At 35.5% G+C, this 19,188-nt stretch overlaps 3 protein-coding genes across 3 annotated transcripts; all 3 read left to right on the top strand.

Moving 5' to 3' along the window:
- Positions 1 to 3,150: 3,150 nt before the first annotated feature.
- Positions 3,151 to 5,165, top strand: LOC119996920 (protein FAR1-RELATED SEQUENCE 5-like). The gene is made up of 3 exons (XM_038843700.1): positions 3,151 to 3,205; positions 4,594 to 4,727; positions 4,827 to 5,165. Exons 1-3 carry the CDS (start codon positions 3,151 to 3,153, stop codon positions 5,163 to 5,165), a joined length of 528 nt encoding a protein of 175 aa, XP_038699628.1.
- A 145-nt stretch (positions 5,166 to 5,310) lies between these two features.
- Positions 5,311 to 7,660, top strand: LOC119996919 (protein FAR1-RELATED SEQUENCE 5-like). The gene is made up of 4 exons (XM_038843699.1): positions 5,311 to 5,392; positions 5,477 to 5,599; positions 5,675 to 6,010; positions 7,461 to 7,660. The coding sequence occupies exons 1-4, from the start codon at positions 5,311 to 5,313 to the stop codon at positions 7,658 to 7,660; spliced, it is 741 nt and encodes a 246-aa protein (XP_038699627.1).
- A 6,372-nt stretch (positions 7,661 to 14,032) lies between these two features.
- Positions 14,033 to 18,994, top strand: LOC119996465 (dihydrolipoyllysine-residue acetyltransferase component 5 of pyruvate dehydrogenase complex, chloroplastic-like). The gene is made up of 6 exons (XM_038843108.1): positions 14,033 to 15,093; positions 15,640 to 15,831; positions 15,920 to 16,007; positions 18,124 to 18,194; positions 18,319 to 18,402; positions 18,510 to 18,994. Exons 1-6 carry the CDS (start codon positions 14,215 to 14,217, stop codon positions 18,612 to 18,614), a joined length of 1,419 nt encoding a protein of 472 aa, XP_038699036.1. The 5' UTR covers positions 14,033 to 14,214; the 3' UTR covers positions 18,615 to 18,994.
- The last annotated feature ends 194 nt before the right edge of the window (positions 18,995 to 19,188 follow it).

The following is a 19,188-nucleotide window of genomic DNA, read 5'->3' as shown; positions in this document are numbered from 1 at the left end:
TTTTTATACTATAATTTTTTTTTCCTTTATAATGAGAGAATAATCATGGGTCCTCATCTCATCTAAATTCTATGCAAATGTCTTGTCTCGCTCTTTATAAATAGTCACAAAGTGTTAATGTAAAGAGTTAAACTACTTAAGTCTATGATTAAAGGATTCATTTTTAGCCATCTTCACCACCCCTAAATAAATTAATATCTTATAGTATGTTTACAAAACACCAAATAAATATGACGAGGACATAATTTACCCTTTATGTTTCTAATTGAGTCAAAAATCAAACTTGATAACCTTGTTAAGAAGTATATATGTTCGATGGATTTAGACTCATTAACGGGGTCCAACGGTTAATTAACCAATAAATAGTACTTCAAATAAGTTGTAGGTCAAAATCTCCAACTGGTTTTAAGTATTACTAATGTATTTTGTGTATATTCAAATATATGAGAATCTTGGGTACATTAAAACCGGCTCTGCATGATACTAGAAATATAAGAGGAAATATATATATATATATATATATATATATATATATATATGTATGTATGTATGTATGTATGTATGTATATCTTATAAATGAGTAGTTGTGAATGAATTCTTATGTGCATGCAATTAACTTGGAAGTCTTGATCACTCACCCGAGAGTAAAAAAAAAAGAAAAATTAAAGATGAAGGCTTTATGGTTAATAAATTGCATTATGTCGAAATTAAAGACATGAATATAAGTATGTACAATTGTATATGTACATAATATAATCAAAAGCTTGACCGAGACATGTAGAAGAAGACATAAGTTAATAATGCATGAATATGATGTCGTATTTTCATGAGACTAAAATGGATAATATGATATACAATTTATTTGATGTGCCTATTTACCAAGATGAATTCCATATAAATAAAGAAATCGTTTATTTGCGAAAAATACATTTTATATGGGCTTGAATCCCGCTATTTGGTTTACTATGAATTTTTGAAAAATACCTATGTGCAATTTACATAGATTGAAAATTGATGAATGTGTGACATGATTTGTCAAATAAATGATGAATGGGAATTGCCCATGAATTTTTGGGAAAAAAAAAATTTATATTGAGGTGATGCAAATAGTTGTATGTTACTAAATTCCTACTAAATACGATTTGATATAAATATTCATATGATTTCAAACTCCCTGTGTTGAGTTCCTTGAGTATTGTGTTCCTTGAGTATTTGGAAATGGATGAATATAAATATATTATTTGCCTGTGCACATGGCCGCCCCAACCTTAACCTGGTTGTTGTTTCTGCTACTAGTCCCGTGGTGTGACTTGGGTGGCATGGATGGAGCGATTATACTCCCACACCATGATATTAATCTATTCCCATGATCTTTTCGACGGAAAAGCATAATAGTAGTGATATGGATTTAATTGCAAGCGCACAAATCGCACAAGTAATAAAGAGGTGAGTAAATTATCGTTTCCACTAGGGATGTGTTGGCAATAGAAATCAATGTCAAACAAGTTACAACTATGCAAATTGGGGAAAGGTTTTGCGGTTTGTTTTGATTTTTAACTAAACTAATTAAAAAGAACAAAGACAAATCAAACACAAGTGTGAAATCAAGGATGGAAAGCACTAGGGTACTTAACGTCACCTCACCTATCCAATTCAATTCCCTGGGTCCCTTAATCCCTAATTCCTCTCTCTATAATGACAATCGATTTCCCAACCTATTCAATATTCTATTTCTAGATACATCAAACATATTTTCAACATAAATCCCTGTTATTCCTAACAATCGGATTAATATATCAAAAACTCATTAAGAATTATGGAAATCATTTAGCGATTACATAAACCACAAACCTATATTCCTATGGTTCATGCACCCTATGTCATCTATGGCTTGAGGCAAACCCTAGATATCTCCTTCCGGTCTCAATCTAGGCAGCAAATCAATTGAATGATGGCCAAACATTCAAAAGCATTAATCACACCCATAGACAATCAATAGAGAGAGAGAAATCAAGAAATAAGGAAACCAAGTTTATTGAATCTTCAAGGTTTGGTTACATTAAGACCCTAGTAAGAAATCTAGCCACTCATGGAAGCAAAATACATCATTAAACAAAGGAAATCAACCATAGAAACTAGGATACAAAAGGAGAGAGAAAACCCCCTTGTACACCCTCTTCTTCTCCAAGCTCCAATGGTGGCCTCCAAGCTCTCCAATGGTGGTAGAATGAAAATCCAGCTCCCAGAACTCCCCCAAAACCCTATTTTATGCCCTTTTATACTTCCCCAAACTCTTATGTCGTTTTCAAAACAAGTTGGGGTCGTTTTGGCTTAAAAACAAGTGAATTCGGAACTTTTTCGCGAAACTGTGCATACTGTGAATAGTACCTCCGATCGATCGGACACTGTTCCGATTGATCGGAAATACAATCTGCCTCCATGAGTTTTTAGTGTTTTGGCAGGTCCGATCGATCGGGAATGGCTCTGATCGATCGGAAATCAGTTCTGGAGTCCAAATCTTCATTTTACACTCTTTTCCTCCCTTTTTTTGCCTTGGCACCTACAATATGCAAATATAGTTTTCTTAGGCAATATCAACTCTTAATCAACTCAAAATGGGATGAACTTATGTGTAAAGGATGTGCAAATGTATGTATATATTTGGCACATCAAGTAGATACCCCACATACTAACCAGATTGACGAATCTTGAAAAAACCATAGAGTGGGGATTTTAAAATCCAATAATTGGATTTATGGATGGAAATGTCTGACATGGATTGTTTTGTTATTGAAGTTGGAATCCTATAAGAATGTATTTATTTCCTTCAAGGGATTTTGATACCAAATTTATTGTGAAAATTGGTTTTGTGGATTTTCTCTACATCCTGAATGAATACTAATATTTGAAAAGAGATTATTTGTGTTTGTTTATGATCGGTTACGTTTAGCTTGGCTAACCCTCCTACATGTCTTCCATACATGTAGATCAACGAGAGAGCTAAGCGAGGAAAATCAAGCATTATAAGGTTTGAGGTTGCGTAATAGATCTAGACATATGCAAATGTATCAAGACCTTAGAAAGTGTATTAGACTATATTTTAGTTATGGAAGTTTAGTTAATCGTGTTATGATAATTTAGGTTTACGGTATGCTATTTGTACAAGTCCGGGTAACTAAGAATGTGCTAATAGTTACCGTGCCGTGTAATTATCCCTAATGAAGAATTTGGGTGTTACACTTTCAAATATTGTCAAGTATATTTTCAGTTCAATTGTCTATTTACTTTGCATTACACTCATTCAATGAAATACTTGTTAAACTTTCGGTTCAGGTAATGCAATTCAAGTCTCATTGATTGATGTGTTTACTCTTTCATGTCAATGACAAACATTCACAAACCATACACATAGTATGATTACTGAATAAGAGAATGATTTTGGTGCAGCCACATCAGCTTTTAGGAAAACTCTATGATTGCCATGTGGATTAATGGAAAAGATTAATTTTTATTTATTCAAGTTATACACAAACACACAAATATCATGTATTAATTATTGATTTAATTAGAACAAATTAAATCATGCATAACTATTACAGAATGATTCCAATTGAACGATTGCTTTCCTATTTCAATTTATCAATTGATTTGTGTCATTAAAGTATCATGCATAACCATTAGAGAATGATTCCAATTTAATAATTTCTTTCCTATTTCAATTTATCAATTGATTTGTGTCATTAAAGTTGATTTTGTTTTCCTTTCACACTTAATTGCTAAACGGCTACCATATAATTTAATCCATTAGTTGGGTCATTATTCCGTACACAACCTCACTTATTTCATTAATGTTGATTTTATTTTCCTTTCACACTTAATTGTTATACGGTTACCATATAATTAAATTCATTAATTGGGTCATTATTCCATACACATTCTCACTCATGTCTTCCATGTTTTCATAAAATACGTTTATCAAAACATAAAATACGTTTTATTTGATGTCTTCCATGTTTTCGGCTATTTGATTCATGTCTTCCATGTTTGATAGACCAACCCCATTTGTAATTATTAATTCTCAAAAGTAGGGGTTGGGGGGCAACCGGTACATCTTGTACAGGTTAATAGTCCTGTGCATCATCTGGACCGTCGGATTTTAAAAACTAAATCCAATGGTTCACATCAAATCCCTCTATTTTTTTATCCCTAATTATTAAACTTGACTTTTCATCTCCCTTCTTCCCACCTTTTTCCCCTGATTCTTCTACTTTTTCCCGGCTACGCCTTCGTCTTTGCCAACGAAGCAATTGTAGGACGACCGAACTTATCTCCGATGACAGTTTTCAGGCGATGACCCATCATTTGTTTTAGCTGACGAAAGTAAATCTGTTACTGTGGTTAGTTTTCAATCAAAGAACCTCTCTTCCTTTGTTTTATTTGCTAATGCCCATAGTTGCTTTATGCTGCCACTCGCATATTACTTTATTCATGTTCATTCTTGTGTCAAATTTTATGATAGTTTATTGTGGTATTTGTTAGAATGTATTTCTCATAATAAGGAATGTATATATTTCTTCATGTTCATTCTTGCAGGTATTTTTTTAAGCATGGATAGCTCCATTGGCAATATTGATGATGGTCCTCAAATGATGAGTGAGGAGCAAGATTGGATACCTAGGATTGGTATGGAGTTTGACACATTAGATTGTGCATTTCAGTTTTGGAAAGTCTACTAAAAAAAGATTGGTTTTGGTGTTAGAAAAGAGTACAATAACAAGAATCGAAAAACTAAAGTTGTTACTTGTCAATTGTTTGTGTGTTGCAAGGAGGGTCAAAAGAGAGGAAAGAAAGATGAAGATGATATGATTCGTCATCGTTCGTCTTCAAGAACCAATTGCAAAGCAAGGTTTAAAGTTTTTTTAGACAAGGAGAGAGAGAAATATATAGTGAAGGAGTTTGTAGAGGAACATAATCATGAGTTACAACTTCCGACTACTACTCATATGCTTAGGTCACATAGAGAGCTCACCACGGCACATGCACTGACAATTGAATTGGCTTCTGATTCAGGACTTACTCCTAAAGTGACACAAGAATTAATGAGCAGGGAAGCTGGTGATAGGCTAAGCTTGGGTTTGTTATTGAAGATTAGAAATCATAATTAAGATCTAGGAGGAAAAGAGATATGGGTCATGAGGAGCTTGGCAGTATTTTCACATATTTTGAGAAGCAAAACATAAGTGATCCTAAATTTTACTATGCTCTACAACTTGACAGTGTTGACCAAATATATTTTGGGCTGATGCAAAAATGGTCGATGATTACATTGTTTTCGGTGATGTGGTAACTTTTGATACCACTTTTGGTACTAATGAAGAGAAGAGACCCTTAGGTGTGTTCTGGATATAATCATCATAGATGAATAGTGATTTTTGGGGCTGCACTTTTGTATGATGAGCTGCTGAAACTTTCAAAGTGGCTTTTAACACTTTTGTAAATGCACATGTTGGTAAGGAGCCTCGTTCAATCTTTACTGATCAAGATGCTGCTATGGCAAATGCCTTAGAGAGTGAATGGCCAAAAGTGTCTCATGGATTGTGTACTTGGCTTATTAGATAAAATTCATTGAAACATCTTGGTTGTTAAATGAGGAATATGTCTCCTTTTATGACAGATTTCAATAAGTGCATGTACGAATATGAAGATATGGAGGAATTTGAGAATAAATGGAAGAAAATGCTTCAAGACAACAATTTAATGGAGAATAGTTGGTTGGCTCGCATATATGAAAAAAAAGAGAAATGGGCCAAGGCTTATATGAAAAATTCATTCACATTGGGCATTCGAAGCACACAAATATCTGAAAGTTTAAATAGTGATTTGAAAGATTATTTGAAAAGCACTTTGAGTATTGATGATTTTTTCAAACATTTCGATAGGGTGGTGGAGCAAAAGCAAAATAAAGAACTGGAGGCTGAGTTTAAAATGAGAGAAAATGTACCTTCATTAGGTTTTTCCAAGTCTCCAATACTAAAACAAGTACCGAAAATAGGGATGGCAACGGAGCGGGGCGGGGGCGGATCATGGTCGCCCCGCCCCCGCCCCGCACCTCCCGGTGGCGCCCTGCGCACCGCACCTCGGGTGGACTTTTATGCCCCGTCCCCGCCCCGCAATTTTCAGCCCAAGCAATTTTCATGTTACACATGCCAACTAATTAAATTATTATCTTTACATACCACCTATTATATTTTTAACACCATTAAATAATTTTAGTTTTACTTAATGGTATTGATTTTAAAGTTTATATTATACACATCTATAGTTTTAAATTGTTTAATTTTATACTTTATTTTATAAAATATTAGGGTCTTAAAGATTTTATCAACATTAATGAGTAGAGGGTCATATTATGGCTTTAGGGTTTAGTGCTTAGGTTTAGGGTTCAAAGCCTTTAGGGTTTAGAGTCTTTAGGGTTTTGGGGTTTAGGGTTTAGAGATTTAGGGTATTTAAGGATTTGGGGTTTAGGGTTTAGAACCTTTAGGGTTTTGGAGATTAGGATTTGGGAGTATAGGGTCATATTTAACTTAAGATTTAGGGTCCTATATTTTTATCAATATCAATTCAATTGACTTAGGGTTTAGGGATTATTTATATTGGATTAATTATATGGTTTAGGGTTTAGCGCTCAGCTTTAGGGGTTAGGGTTTATGAATTATTTAGTACTTAGGTTTAATGGTTTAGGGTTCATGGATTATTTAGTGCTTAGGGTTTAAGGATTATTTATATTGGATTAAAACTAAGCATTCAAATCTCTCTTTTGACATTATTAGTTTATTACTATATTAGAATCAATGTGTTCAAATCAAATCAATTTAAGTTAGGGTTTAGGAATCTTAAATTATTTTTTATCAACATCTCTTCAATTGAATTAGGAGTAGACTATATTTAATTTAAGATTTAGGGTTTTATGTTTTTATCAATATTTATTCAATAATCAATCTAATTAAGAGTATAAGAGTATTGTAAATATTATGTATAGGGTTTTAATGTTTAAGTGCTTAAATCTTATTAAAGAAGTTTAGGGGTTACTTTGATTTTAATAATAATATCAAATTAATAAATGTTTAGATAAACAAATATTTATCTATATTATAAAAGAAATCTTATATATATATACATACATACATACATATATATACATATATATTATGTACATAAACATTTATCGCGGGGCGGGGTGCTAGGCGGATTGCTGGGCGGGTGTGCGAGGCGGGTCGGGTCGGAGCGGGAGGCATATCCGCCCCCGCCCCGCCCCCGCGCGGGTTGAAAATTTTTGCCCCCATCCCCGCCCCGCACAAGTCTCGGATAGGAGAAAATCCGTGCGGATCGGGGCGGGTCGGGCACAAATTGCCATCCCTAATCGAAAAGGTACACTCTTAGATTTTTTCATCTATTTAAAGGGGAGTATGGTTGTGTTGATTCACTTATAGTGAAGGATGACATACAAGACACACACATATATATTGTTTCTCCACATTGGAACAATGAGAAAGAATATAAGGTGTTTTGTGACACTAACAATGATGTGATGACTTGTAGTTGCAAGAAGTTTGAAAGTGAAGGGATGCTGTGTTGTCATATATTGAGAGTGTTTAGCTGACTTAATGTAATGAAAATTTCGGAGAAATACATTTGCAATAAACTTACAAGGGTTGTAAAGAGTCGGATTGTGTTAGATGAAAAGAAATCGAATGAAGAAGAAGATGCTAAAGATTGGATTAGAAGAGTTTAATCACAACTCCTTCGGTTGACATATCAAGCTTCAATGAACAAAGATTCACGTATATTCATGGAATCAATGATAAATGATTGTAGTAAAAAACTGAAAGATTTCACAATGGGTGATGAAGTTGAAATTGGCAAAGTGCTTGAAAATAAAGTTAACAATCAAATGGAAAATATCAAAGGATTAAAGAAGAATGAAGGTCGAAAGGGAAAGAGAAGAATGAAACCACTACATGAGACAAGTACAAAAAAAGTTAAAAAAGCTTCTAATTATAGGGTCCGTTTGGTAGACAATTTTGATAGTAGTATATATGGTAGCATATATTGTGGTAGTAGATATGCTGGACAATAATAGTAGCACATATGCTGTCTAAATGGTTGGTAGTGTTTGGTTCTACTTCTGTTGGTAACATATATACTGGGTAATATTATGTGACAAATTACATATAGAGGTATTATGTATTTTAGTTGTAAGAAATGCAAATATAAATAACAATTAATAAAAGAGGATAGATTGGGGATAAAAGTCAAAATGGTCTCAAAATTGTCCCTCCCATCACCATTTTCATTTTACAATAATATTGTCTCAATATTGTCTAGAAATTCGTGTTAGAAAATTGCTGTTTGTTTGACAACTATCATATATGCTACTAACTGCAATATATGCTAGCAAATATGGCTTGCCAAACGGGGCCATAATATGGTAATTTAAACTTATATATGCTTCTACTTTACTTGATTACTTTTGTTGTTGGTTGATGTTTTGAACTTTTTACTTCTTTGAACTTGTAGGAGGACTGTTCGAGCCCACATATAGGACACAATGTCCATTTGCAAGAATCAACTTTTGATCTTAATTTGATGCCAAGTCAAGAGCTGTGAGAATAGTTGTTTCATTTTGTGTGAGGATAATTTTTTATTACTGTGTCATTTTATTAGTGATTGTTACTGGCTCTTCCCTTTTTAATTTATGCTTGGATTTTCAACCTAGTTTGCAGATAATACTAAGTCATGAGGGGGATGTCAGTATTGGAGATTACAAGAATCAAAGAACATGGCAAATAATAAGTCATGAGATGTGAGAAGTGCTTTTGTGATGGAAGAATTTGAATCACTTTTTTTTGTCCAGCCCTAGTATGGAGTGCTTTTGTGATAGAGCTGGGAACTCCAATTTATATTTTCAGTGAATTAAACATTTTTCATGTTGAACATGGCAATTCTACTGCTATCAAATAGTAATGTTACACTTTAACACACTTTTTTTGATTTGAACATGGCATATCTGGTTGGTGCCGTGCCCATGTAGTTAGCAAATTTCTTGCATTTGCTGCTCAAGCCCCTTTTTTTTGATAAATATGATTTTATTTTATTGATGTGAAGGACAAAGAAACAACAAAAACCAAAACCACATCATGAGCCAAAAGTCTAAAGAGAGATTGTTGACTTGAGTAGCCACAAAAGAGAACTCAAACAACTCTAAGATATTCTCAAAGGGGAGCCACAAACATAGAAACCTGGACCACTGAAAATATCAGAAGGGAGTGTTTTTGTTTTGCTGGTTGCTCAAGCCCTTTTGGTCGTGGTATTGGATATTTTGTTGAGACTTGACACACAATAAGATGGGTTTTTACACAGAGAACACCTTTATACACAAATCATTTACCAATAGAGATATAGTTGTTAACTAAGTACACAACAATCATCAAAAGGCCACATTATCATAGAACAAAACAATCACCAAACTAGTAACTGTTGTTCACTGGGTGTCTAGAAAACTCAGGTTCTAGTGATGACAAAGGGTTCTGTTTATATCACAGCCAAGCCTAGCATCTTCAAGAAGGCCAAGCCTAGCATCTTCAATAAGTACTTTCATAACAGGTTCAATACCATGAAGAGTTTGCTAATGAAGCCTCAAAGCCAAACATAACCCTTTTAGACATATTATCGAACAATTAGAGTGCAGCTCCAATTCAACATATTCGGTAGTAGTAGAACTGATTTGGAAAATCCCTTACAAAAAGACTAAGGAAAATCCCTTACAAAAAGATTGATTTGGTAGTAGTAGCACTCAATAGCTCTAACAGAACATCATACTCATGGTAACTTGGTGTCTCGAAATTGATTCTAATTATATCCAATAAATACAAAAAGATTGACTTGCCGTTGTCGGAGAAAGATGGGTCACCGCCTGAAATTACGTCGTCGGAAAAGAGTAGAAGAATCGGGGAAAAGGTGGGAAGAAGGGAGATGAAAACTGAAAAGTGAGGCTTCATAATTAGGGATAGAAAAAAATAGAAGCATTTGATGTGAACCGTTGGATTTACTTTTTAAAATCCAACGGTTCAAATGTTGTGCAGGACTATTAACCGGTATATGTTGTACCGCTTCCCCCCTCAGCCCCAAAAGTAGTGCAGCTAGGAAGAAATGCAAGAGAATGTCTCCCATTAAATTCTCAGAGGTTGGTTATTTCTATTTGTTTCAATTTATGATGTTTAATACAAAATATTTGTTAATTGTGATGATTGTTTAACCTATATAAATTAGCAAATCTTTGTGTTTTTTTCAACTTTCAAAACACTTGAACTTATTCTTTCTCATACAACATATCATTATAACTGATACACAGAAAAAAAAATTGATGGTTCAACGATGAATTGGGAGGTGATTGCCCGCATTAGCTGGCTATGAGATTCTAAGAATGTCCGAAATAACAATGACCTCTTGAGTGTGGATATGCTTCTTTTGGATGCAGAGGTGATGTTAGACTATTCTATTTTTTAGCTATTTGGTTCGCATGTTTCTTATTGTTTATATGGTTTAAATCAATTAACTTTGTAGTACGTGTATTTTTAATTAATATTATGTAATTAACATTGATATAATTAATATTTTTTTCATATCACATAACCCAGCTCATTTGCTCCACTTGTGTCAATAAGAAGTTCCAGTAGGTATTGTTTCACTTTATGGAATTAGTTTCCCATAAACGGTTTATTAAATGATTGCTCCTGGTTTTCTTTACCGTGATGGGTCTAAATTGAGCTTTTTATGTTGTTAATAGTCTCTATCTTTTCACTTCGTGTATCTTGCTCGCCGATGACTTGAAGGGTAGCTTGTATCTCGCATGTTAGACTATTCTATTTTTTCGTTAAATTCATACCATATCTTTTGAAGCCAATGTATTGCTATTGTTTATTTTAGTAAATTTAAAACACTTACTGGATGTATTGCCTAACATATTGTTGTTTGTGTCTTTTTTTGATGCATTAATTTTCAACTTCGGCTATGCGGGGAACACAAATCCATAAAAAAATTCTTAAGTATCAGGTCGAAATGTTTCGCAATAAAATCAAAGAGGGATATATCTACGTGATTAAAAATTTCAAGGTCGTTGGTAGTGATAATGCATACAAGCTTGTATCGGGAGACGCATCAATAAACTTTTTGCCCATTTCTTCCTTCAAAGAGCTATCAGGATATGATAGTGCTCCCATTGAGCACTACAAGTTTCATTTTCAAAATCAAGATGAGATAATCAAACGGTTAAACAACCACACATGTTTGACAGGTTTTCAATTTCCTTACACTATTATCTATGTCATTCGTCTTTGTTTCGCTATTGGCTATACTATCTATCACATACATTAATATAGATGTTATTGGGTTGCTCACTGTAATGGGTAAAATTGACAAAATAACCGTGAATGAGTCTTTGGTTTAAAAGTTAGACTTGGAGATAGAGATTGAACGGTAATACATTATCCGTTTGATTTTGATTTTTGTTAATTTAATTGGATTAATGTTTTTTCCCTCATTAATTTTCTATTGGATTTACCCAAGCTTATTTTGTTTTTCATTTTCTATAGAATGGTGACACTCTTAGCATTATTTACAATTTTGTTTTTTAATTAATTTCCTTTTTTATTGGTTTCTTTATTTTTTTAACTGTATGTTTATGTTCTTGGTGCTTGCTTTTTTCACATAATACTTTCTTTTTCATTGACATATTTGCCAACTATTCTCACATAGCTCTCTTTGCTGTTACACACTCATCTTCTGTCAGTGCCAACTAACCAAACCTCAATTTATTTCTTTTATCAAGCATTATGCACCTAAGCTCCATCACACTCCACGAACACCATCTCCAAAAAACATAGGGCCCCACTAAATCTCCCTTCCACACCATTGAAACTGAATTCTGAAGCACAATATAGGTCCATACCCAAGATGTCCTTTGCTCTGATTGGTCTAAGTGGGTTAGTGGATGGATTTATGGTATTCAGTTGCAGAGAATGACTGCTCATAACCCATCTTCCACATTAATTAATACCTGTAGAAATCTTTTTCATTTTGTTTTACCTTGACTAACAAAGTTACTCATGCTGGGTTTCCTGGCATCTTTAGTGTGAAATGTGAATATCTTTGCATCCCATGTCTTTTGATGTCTTAACCCAAACTTCTATAGATATGGATGAAGTTGTGCTGAGTTTTCTAATTTCTTCTCTGTCAATATGTTTCAATTCTCTTTTTGAAAACATTTGTAAATATACTCTACAATTAACATATATTACTTGCATGTTAAAACTCTCAGTCAGTTCAAGTTCAAAACTACATTATGGGCTTAAAAGGCTAGGGAATTTGAAGCATCGATGACCGATAATGACAAAGGCCCTTTTATTATCATCACTTCCACAATTGTTAAAAGACTCTATGGAACATTTTATGAACACCAACATTGTTTCGTTGCTTATGCACAAATTAAATCAAACATATTAACCTTGTGGTCCTATTTGTAGGGGATATTTCTATTTCATCAATGGTAGCAACCAAAACATTTGTCAACTTGGATTATCCAGCAACAAAACGCTTGCTAGATACGTAATGTTCTTTTGTCAATTTGTTAATTCATTCGATATTTTGTGAAAAGTAGCATCTTGAAACTATATAATGTTTTTTTTTTTTGTTTGCTTCACAGTGCTAGGAACCTTCATTGCTGTCACAAAGCTTCCATGGTATTGGCTAAGAATTGAACATAGTCTTGGTTAAGAACACATTTTATAGTCAATTGAGTTGTTTATAATGAGAAGGATTTGTGATGTTGCAGGTTCAAACCAAGTATCCGACATGAAAATAGAGTTCTAAATCACAGTTTTAACAGCGTGATGTCCCAACTCTGTTGAAATAGTGTAAAATAAACTTTTACTCAATATTAAATTTAACATTTGCCTTATTGGTAATTTCGTTAACCAATTCTAGGAGCTTTTTATGTGATGGCTTGAGCTTTGACGTTATTTGTCAGTTGGTGTTAATAAAATACTATTACCCTTTTTATAGCATGTTACTTTTTAAAAAGTACTTATATGGTCTTTATATTGATTTATGTGAGATTGTAAAGTTTTAAGTTTTAACACAAATAATAGTAAAGTTTTTAACACGGACCGCGCAAAGCGCAGGTGTATACCTAGTTGGTTATATTTTGCATCACCAGTGATTTCGTATCCGGTCAAAATCTTGGCTAATTGATCGAAGTGGGTAGCTCCAGTAGACCCATAGATCATGGAACAAATAGGGTGGGTAGGCCCAACCACCACACTACACGTATAGACGCGAACCCCCCTCGTTACCGTACGTGCGACTCTCACCGCATACGGCTCGCACAAAGACTCCTAAATCCATCCCGAGCCTTTTCTTCCACCTCTCCTCTCCAATACTCGATCAAACTTGCGTTCCCCAGGCGCTATTAAATGGGGTTCCTTCGCCCATCGTATGTATCGGCTTGGCTTCGTCCAGAACCAAGGAGGCATTCTGTCGGGCGCGTGCGTGTAGGAAGGCCGACCACTACATAAGCTAAAAGACTACGACTACAAGCCAAGCCGGAAGCGACTCGCTTCTATTCTCGTTGGGATTTTATATAGATGGGGAATGTATAACAATCGTATAATTTTCTGTTAGAAGTTAGATTTCGTATACATTTTCGTTTATATTTTCATTACGGTTGAAGTATCACACACTTAGCAAGCTCAAAACTGATAACTTATCATCTCATTCCACGTGTAAGGGTAAAAAATTGTTAGCAAAGTACACAACCACCCTAAATCAAAAAAACTCCACTGCAACAATATTTCCCTAACCCTAGAGGGAGCTGATTGAAAACTAATGAAACATGACTGCTGAATGCGTAATGATTCCAAAACAGGGGTAACGAAATGACATAATTAAAACCCCCACAAACCACAAAAACAAACAAAAACCAAATGCCCAACAACCAGACACACTCACCGGTAAGGTGGTTGAGGGATCCGCCTCCTTTCGATGATTTCGAGAAACCCAAATTCTCAATAAGCATCCCCACCTCTCCTCCTTCTCTTCCGACTGATACAAACGCATTCTAATTACTCCAATTGCATTCCCTCTTCAATCACATCAACAATGGCTCATCTTCTCCACACCACATTCCTCCCTTCCACCTCCTCCCTCCGTCGCACCTCTTCTTCGGCGTCGCCGATCCACATTTCCGCTAGACGGAGAGCTTCAATCGAGGCGAAGATCAGAGAGATCACTATGCCGGTCTTGAGCTCTACCATGACGGAGGGCGAAATTGTGTCCTGGATTAAATACGAGGGCGACAAGGTCACAAAGGGCGAAGGTGTAGTTGTAGTCAAGTCTGATAAGGCCGACATGGACGTCGAGACCTTCCACGACGGCTTCCTTGCGGCTATCATGGTTCAGGACGGCGGTTTTGCTCCAGTCGGTTCGGTAATCGGTCTACTTGCGGAGACCGAGGACGAGATTGCCGAGGCTCGGTCCAGGGCCTCCATATCATCATCGTCTGCGGCGGCTGCAACAGCTCCTCCTACTACTACTGCTCCGTCCCAGCAACCTGAGATAATTGCGGAGCCTGTAGGTCCTGCAGTTGTGGCTACCAGGGAGACAGTGGTTGCGTCGTCTGTACACCCGGCCTCTGAGGGGGGAAACAGAATTGTGGCGTCCCCTTATGCGAAGACATTGGCTAAAGAACTGAAGGTGGAGCTAGCGGGAGTGGTGGGGAGTGGTCCATTGGGGAGGATTGTAGCAAAAGATGTTGAGGCAGCGGCTGCAGCTGCTACAGTTTCTGCTGTGCCACCTCTGGCAGCTGCAGTGTCGCCGAAGTCTGCAACCGCAGCGCCAGGGATCCAATTGGGGTCGGTGGTGCCCTTTACAACAATGCAGTCTGCTGTTAGTAGGAATATGTTGGAGAGTTTGGCGGTGCCCACTTTCAGAGTTGGGTACACTATCACCACGGATGCGCTAGATGCGCTTTACAAGAAGGTAACCTTCAATTGATTGGAAGAAATACTGAATTGCGGTGCTATTTTCATGAATAAGGAAGTGTAAAATGATTGCTCATTCCCCCTGTATTTTGTACCCTTCCTTTTGATTTCGAAAGCTCTTGTCCAGTTGTCCTTTATTCAGGAAGGAGACAGTTATAATGCTCAAACAGTGGTAGCAGTAGCAATCAAGCAGTTTTTGGCTTTCCAGAAAATAAAAACCTTTTTGATTGCATGCTTGATTCTGGCCATTCTTTGCCACTGGATCTTCGCTATTTGATACTAGTTGAGTTTGACTCTTGATTTGGAGGATGTTGATGAATAGGAGTCTTTTATATCCATTGAGATGTGTGTGTGTGTGTGTGTGTGTGTGTGTGTGTATGTATTTATCTTTTGTCTTTATCACATGTATTTGGTGGTTCATTGAAACTTTGAGAAGAAAGCTTAGGTTGTCAATACTTCTGGGTCATAGTCCATGAGATGATGATTTCTTTTATATGATCTACAGTTTAAATAAAACTATTGTTGTCTTGGTTTATCTGCTTAGATTAAATCGAAGGGAGTCACCATGACAGCATTGCTTGCCAAGGCCACTGCCCTTGCGCTTGTTAAACATCCTGTTGTTAATTCTAGCTGTAGAGATGGTAAGAGCTTTACGTACAACAGTAGCATCAACATTGCTGTTGCTGTGGCTATGGACGGTGGGTTGATTACACCTGTGCTTCAGGATGCTGATAAGGTTTTATTATTTACTTTTTTCTATTTGTAGCTTTTGTGTGATGTAAATTGCTACCAGATCATGATTTTTTTTTCCTGTTGTCTTTCAGGTAGACATCTACTCTCTGTCAAGAAAGTGGAAAGAGTTAGTTGATAAAGCTCGGGCCAAGCAGTTGCAACCTCAGGAATACACTACAGGTATTCTTATGGTTTTATTACATGGACGTACTTAAATAAACAATGCAAGACAGATAGACACACACATATATTTTGAAAACTTGATGCTAATGTTGTTTCATACTTTCATTATTGCATCATGTGTGTGGACTTTCCCTGACAGAGTTAATTGCAGTAAATGGTTTCATTCAAAAAAAAGCGTAAGTAGTTAAGATTAGCTTGAGGTTGCTGACATGCTAAGGCTGGGGCTTACAATTTGATGTTGGTAAGGTTGGGAGGGGGAAAAGATTATCAGAAATTTTTGTTTAAATGAATATTAAGAAATAATAATTTCTCTGCAACTTATAGGTAAAGGTTTCTGAAAATAATTATTTTGTGACCAATTCAAGATAATAAAGAACAAAATGGCTCTTCTTGAGCCTTAAAACTTGATGATTCTAATACTTCGTTTGTTTCATGGAAATTAATTTCACGAACAAATGAACAATAAAATTTTGTTTTCCTATGACTGTTTGGGAGAAAATCAATAAGTCAACAGAAAATTATAAAAAAAAGTCAACAAAAAAGCTAGATGAGGGGAAAACAACAGCCGCTCTTTAAGCGGCTGTTGTTTTCCCAGAGTCTGCTGCAACGTCAATTCTCTATTATTTACAGAAATTTTTAACAATACATTCATCTAAATATCTTTTGGACCATCTTTTAACGAATAAATAAAAAAACTACTGTAATCAATCTATTATTCACAGAATTTGTCGCCTTTTTATTTTATTGTTATCTTGATATATCATATCAATGATAGACATTGTTGTCTACATAGTTTATGATATATCAAGATATTGATTATAAATCGAAAAGTATTGATTTTGTTTAGGCTTTGAAATTTTGAAGTTATGTTCTTCGTATAAATTTATACATAAATACACACACAAACTAATTTTAATAATGTAGCTCACTAATTCATCCTTTGATGTAAACATAGATCGAGTGACAATTTTCGATCATGTGGCCCATGGGTTTACCATGGAGTCCGATGGATGGGCTGAGTTTCGATGAATTCCCTCATCACAAAAATAAAAATAAAAATGTTCGAGCGTTTCAAAAATGTTATGTGACAAAAATAATGTCGTACATCAAATTCATGTTTTTCACCAAACAAACAACGAAAAAATATAGCAAATTTTTTGTACGAACTCTAGAAATTAATTGTTTTTCCATGAAAAATATTTTTCATGAGAGATTAGTATCCCTTCAAACAAAGAAGCATAACTGTAAATTAAGAACGATAAGAGGGTTCAAAGTTTAAAACTTATTTGTGCTATTCATATTGTAAAGAATTTATCTTTCCATTAAAATGCTGATATTTATGGCAGTATCATTATCATATTGTGATCATCATCGTCGCCATGACACAATCAAAGCCTTTATTTGCCATACCACAATCAAAGCCTTACATATGAGTTACATGAATGAGACTAATATTTGGTGAAGATTAGAAGAGAAACGTTGATAACATTTAATGAAGATCTTGTTTTAAATGAGTCCACCATGGCATTATTGTGCAGCCTGTGGGCTGGTGAGATAATGGTCTTAGATTGAATGAGAACACTTGCCTTTTCATGCTAAAATGTCTTTAGTTTTAAACAATAAATTTAACAGTGGAGCTATGGTAGTAAATTCTCCTGATTAGTGTTAGAGTATGTTCAGTTGACCTATTGTAATTGGTAGATGATTAGTGGTAGACATTTGAGTTCAACGACTGATGTTGGTCATTAATGTTCATTTCCTGGGACTGGCAATTGTTGTTAAATTGTGGTCACCAATTGTTGCACAGACCAGCAATCAGCAACAGTTACTGATGGAGGTCAAGGTGACCCATTCTTTTAGTAGTTGCTGTCAACCAGCAGTTTTTAGAGTTGGTGTTTTCTGCTGCAACTTGCAACGGAGCGGTGGCTATCAATTTTTCAGTGATACAACTATATCCCCCGCCTTCTGTCTTATTTAGTTGAGATTCTATTCATGCCATGTTTTCGGGTGCTTCCCATTAGCCCATATGTTCGGTATTCAATTGGGTCACGTCTATTCTTGAGCCTGCTTTGCATTTGATTTTTTTGATTAAGCTTGCTTGCGCGCTTTGCAGGTACTTTCACTCTTTCAAACCTTGGGATGTTTGGTGTGGATCGGTTTGATGCCATTCTGCCACCTGGAACTGTAAGTTTTATTTTTAATAAATAGAACTCGAAGGACGTACATACTAGATTCTCTGAAAGAAAGTGTCATTTCTTGGGGATAAACATTGTTTGATATCATTGGTTGTTGTTTGTACTTTGTACAGGGAGCCATCATGGCTGTGGGAGCTTCCCAGCCTTCTGTAGTTGCCACCAAGGATGGTCGGATTGGGATGAAGAACCAGATGCAGGTAGAAAAATGGCATTTATTGATGTTCCTTAAATGAAAAGTTCCGTACCATAAGTTTCTTGGACTCGGTATGCAAATGGTTTCACCAGGAATGTACAATGTCTACAGGTAAATGTCACAGCAGATCATCGAGTAATCTACGGTGCTGATCTGGCTTCATTCTTGCAAACACTGGCAAAGATTATTGAAGACCCGAAGGATCTTACTTTTTAGTCTGATTTCCATGTTGCCGAATTGCTCCCTTCTGGAGTTGGAGTTGCCAGTGTTAGTTTATATTTCTCCTTGTGCACACTTTCCTGATCAACTTCTGCATCACAATCGATTAGTAAGTTCCAAGAGCGAGGAGCAGAATTCTGAATACAAATGCTTTTTCTTGGATTCCTTTTTCTTTGGTTACTTCTCAAGTTTCCATGCATTCTGACTCTTCCCTGCTGTGCTGTTAACTTAAATTTTGGCCGTCTGTTACCGGCTTATCAAACCATTTTTCTTCATTAGCTATGAGAGCGTAATTGTTACATTTTGATGTTTTGGGTGTAGCTTTGAATTGAGTACCTTGTTTATTTTGATTGAGAAATAGCCATTCTGTTTCACAATGACGAGCATTTCACATTACTGGGTTTAATACAGTCTTCATATCTTCCCTACATTGTCAGTGTTTAATGCTTACTTTAAGCTTTAAACACTGCGTGCTAGGCTAGGCTGCTAGCAATTATTGGCATTGGCAGAGAGCTTAATGTGACCCTAAAACTATCAGGTTAAAGAGATGTAAATGCTGCCAAGGAAAGAA

This window comes from Tripterygium wilfordii, chromosome 4 (assembly GCF_013401445.1).
Source record: "Tripterygium wilfordii isolate XIE 37 chromosome 4, ASM1340144v1, whole genome shotgun sequence".
Lineage (NCBI taxonomy): Eukaryota > Viridiplantae > Streptophyta > Magnoliopsida > Celastrales > Celastraceae > Tripterygium > Tripterygium wilfordii.
The sequence above is the reverse complement of the archived record's forward strand: the minus strand, read 5'-3'. Positions and strand labels throughout refer to the sequence as shown.

Coding starts and splice junctions, on each gene's coding strand:
- LOC119996920 (XM_038843700.1), top strand. CDS start 3,151: ATGCTATTTGTACAAGTCCGGGTAACTAAGAATGTGCTAATAGTTACC. Junction 3,206..4,593: donor GCTAATAGTTACCGTGCCGT/GTAATTATCCCT, acceptor TCATTCTTGCAG/GTATTTTTTTAAGCATGGAT. Junction 4,728..4,826: donor GTGCATTTCAGTTTTGGAAA/GTCTACTAAAAA, acceptor GTGTGTTGCAAG/GAGGGTCAAAAGAGAGGAAA.
- LOC119996919 (XM_038843699.1), top strand. CDS start 5,311: ATGGTCGATGATTACATTGTTTTCGGTGATGTGGTAACTTTTGATACC. Junction 5,393..5,476: donor TGAAGAGAAGAGACCCTTAG/GTGTGTTCTGGA, acceptor AAACTTTCAAAG/TGGCTTTTAACACTTTTGTA. Junction 5,600..5,674: donor AAAAGTGTCTCATGGATTGT/GTACTTGGCTTA, acceptor CTTTTATGACAG/ATTTCAATAAGTGCATGTAC.
- LOC119996465 (XM_038843108.1), top strand. CDS start 14,215: ATGGCTCATCTTCTCCACACCACATTCCTCCCTTCCACCTCCTCCCTC. Junction 15,832..15,919: donor TGCTTCAGGATGCTGATAAG/GTTTTATTATTT, acceptor GTTGTCTTTCAG/GTAGACATCTACTCTCTGTC. Junction 18,195..18,318: donor CCATTCTGCCACCTGGAACT/GTAAGTTTTATT, acceptor TACTTTGTACAG/GGAGCCATCATGGCTGTGGG.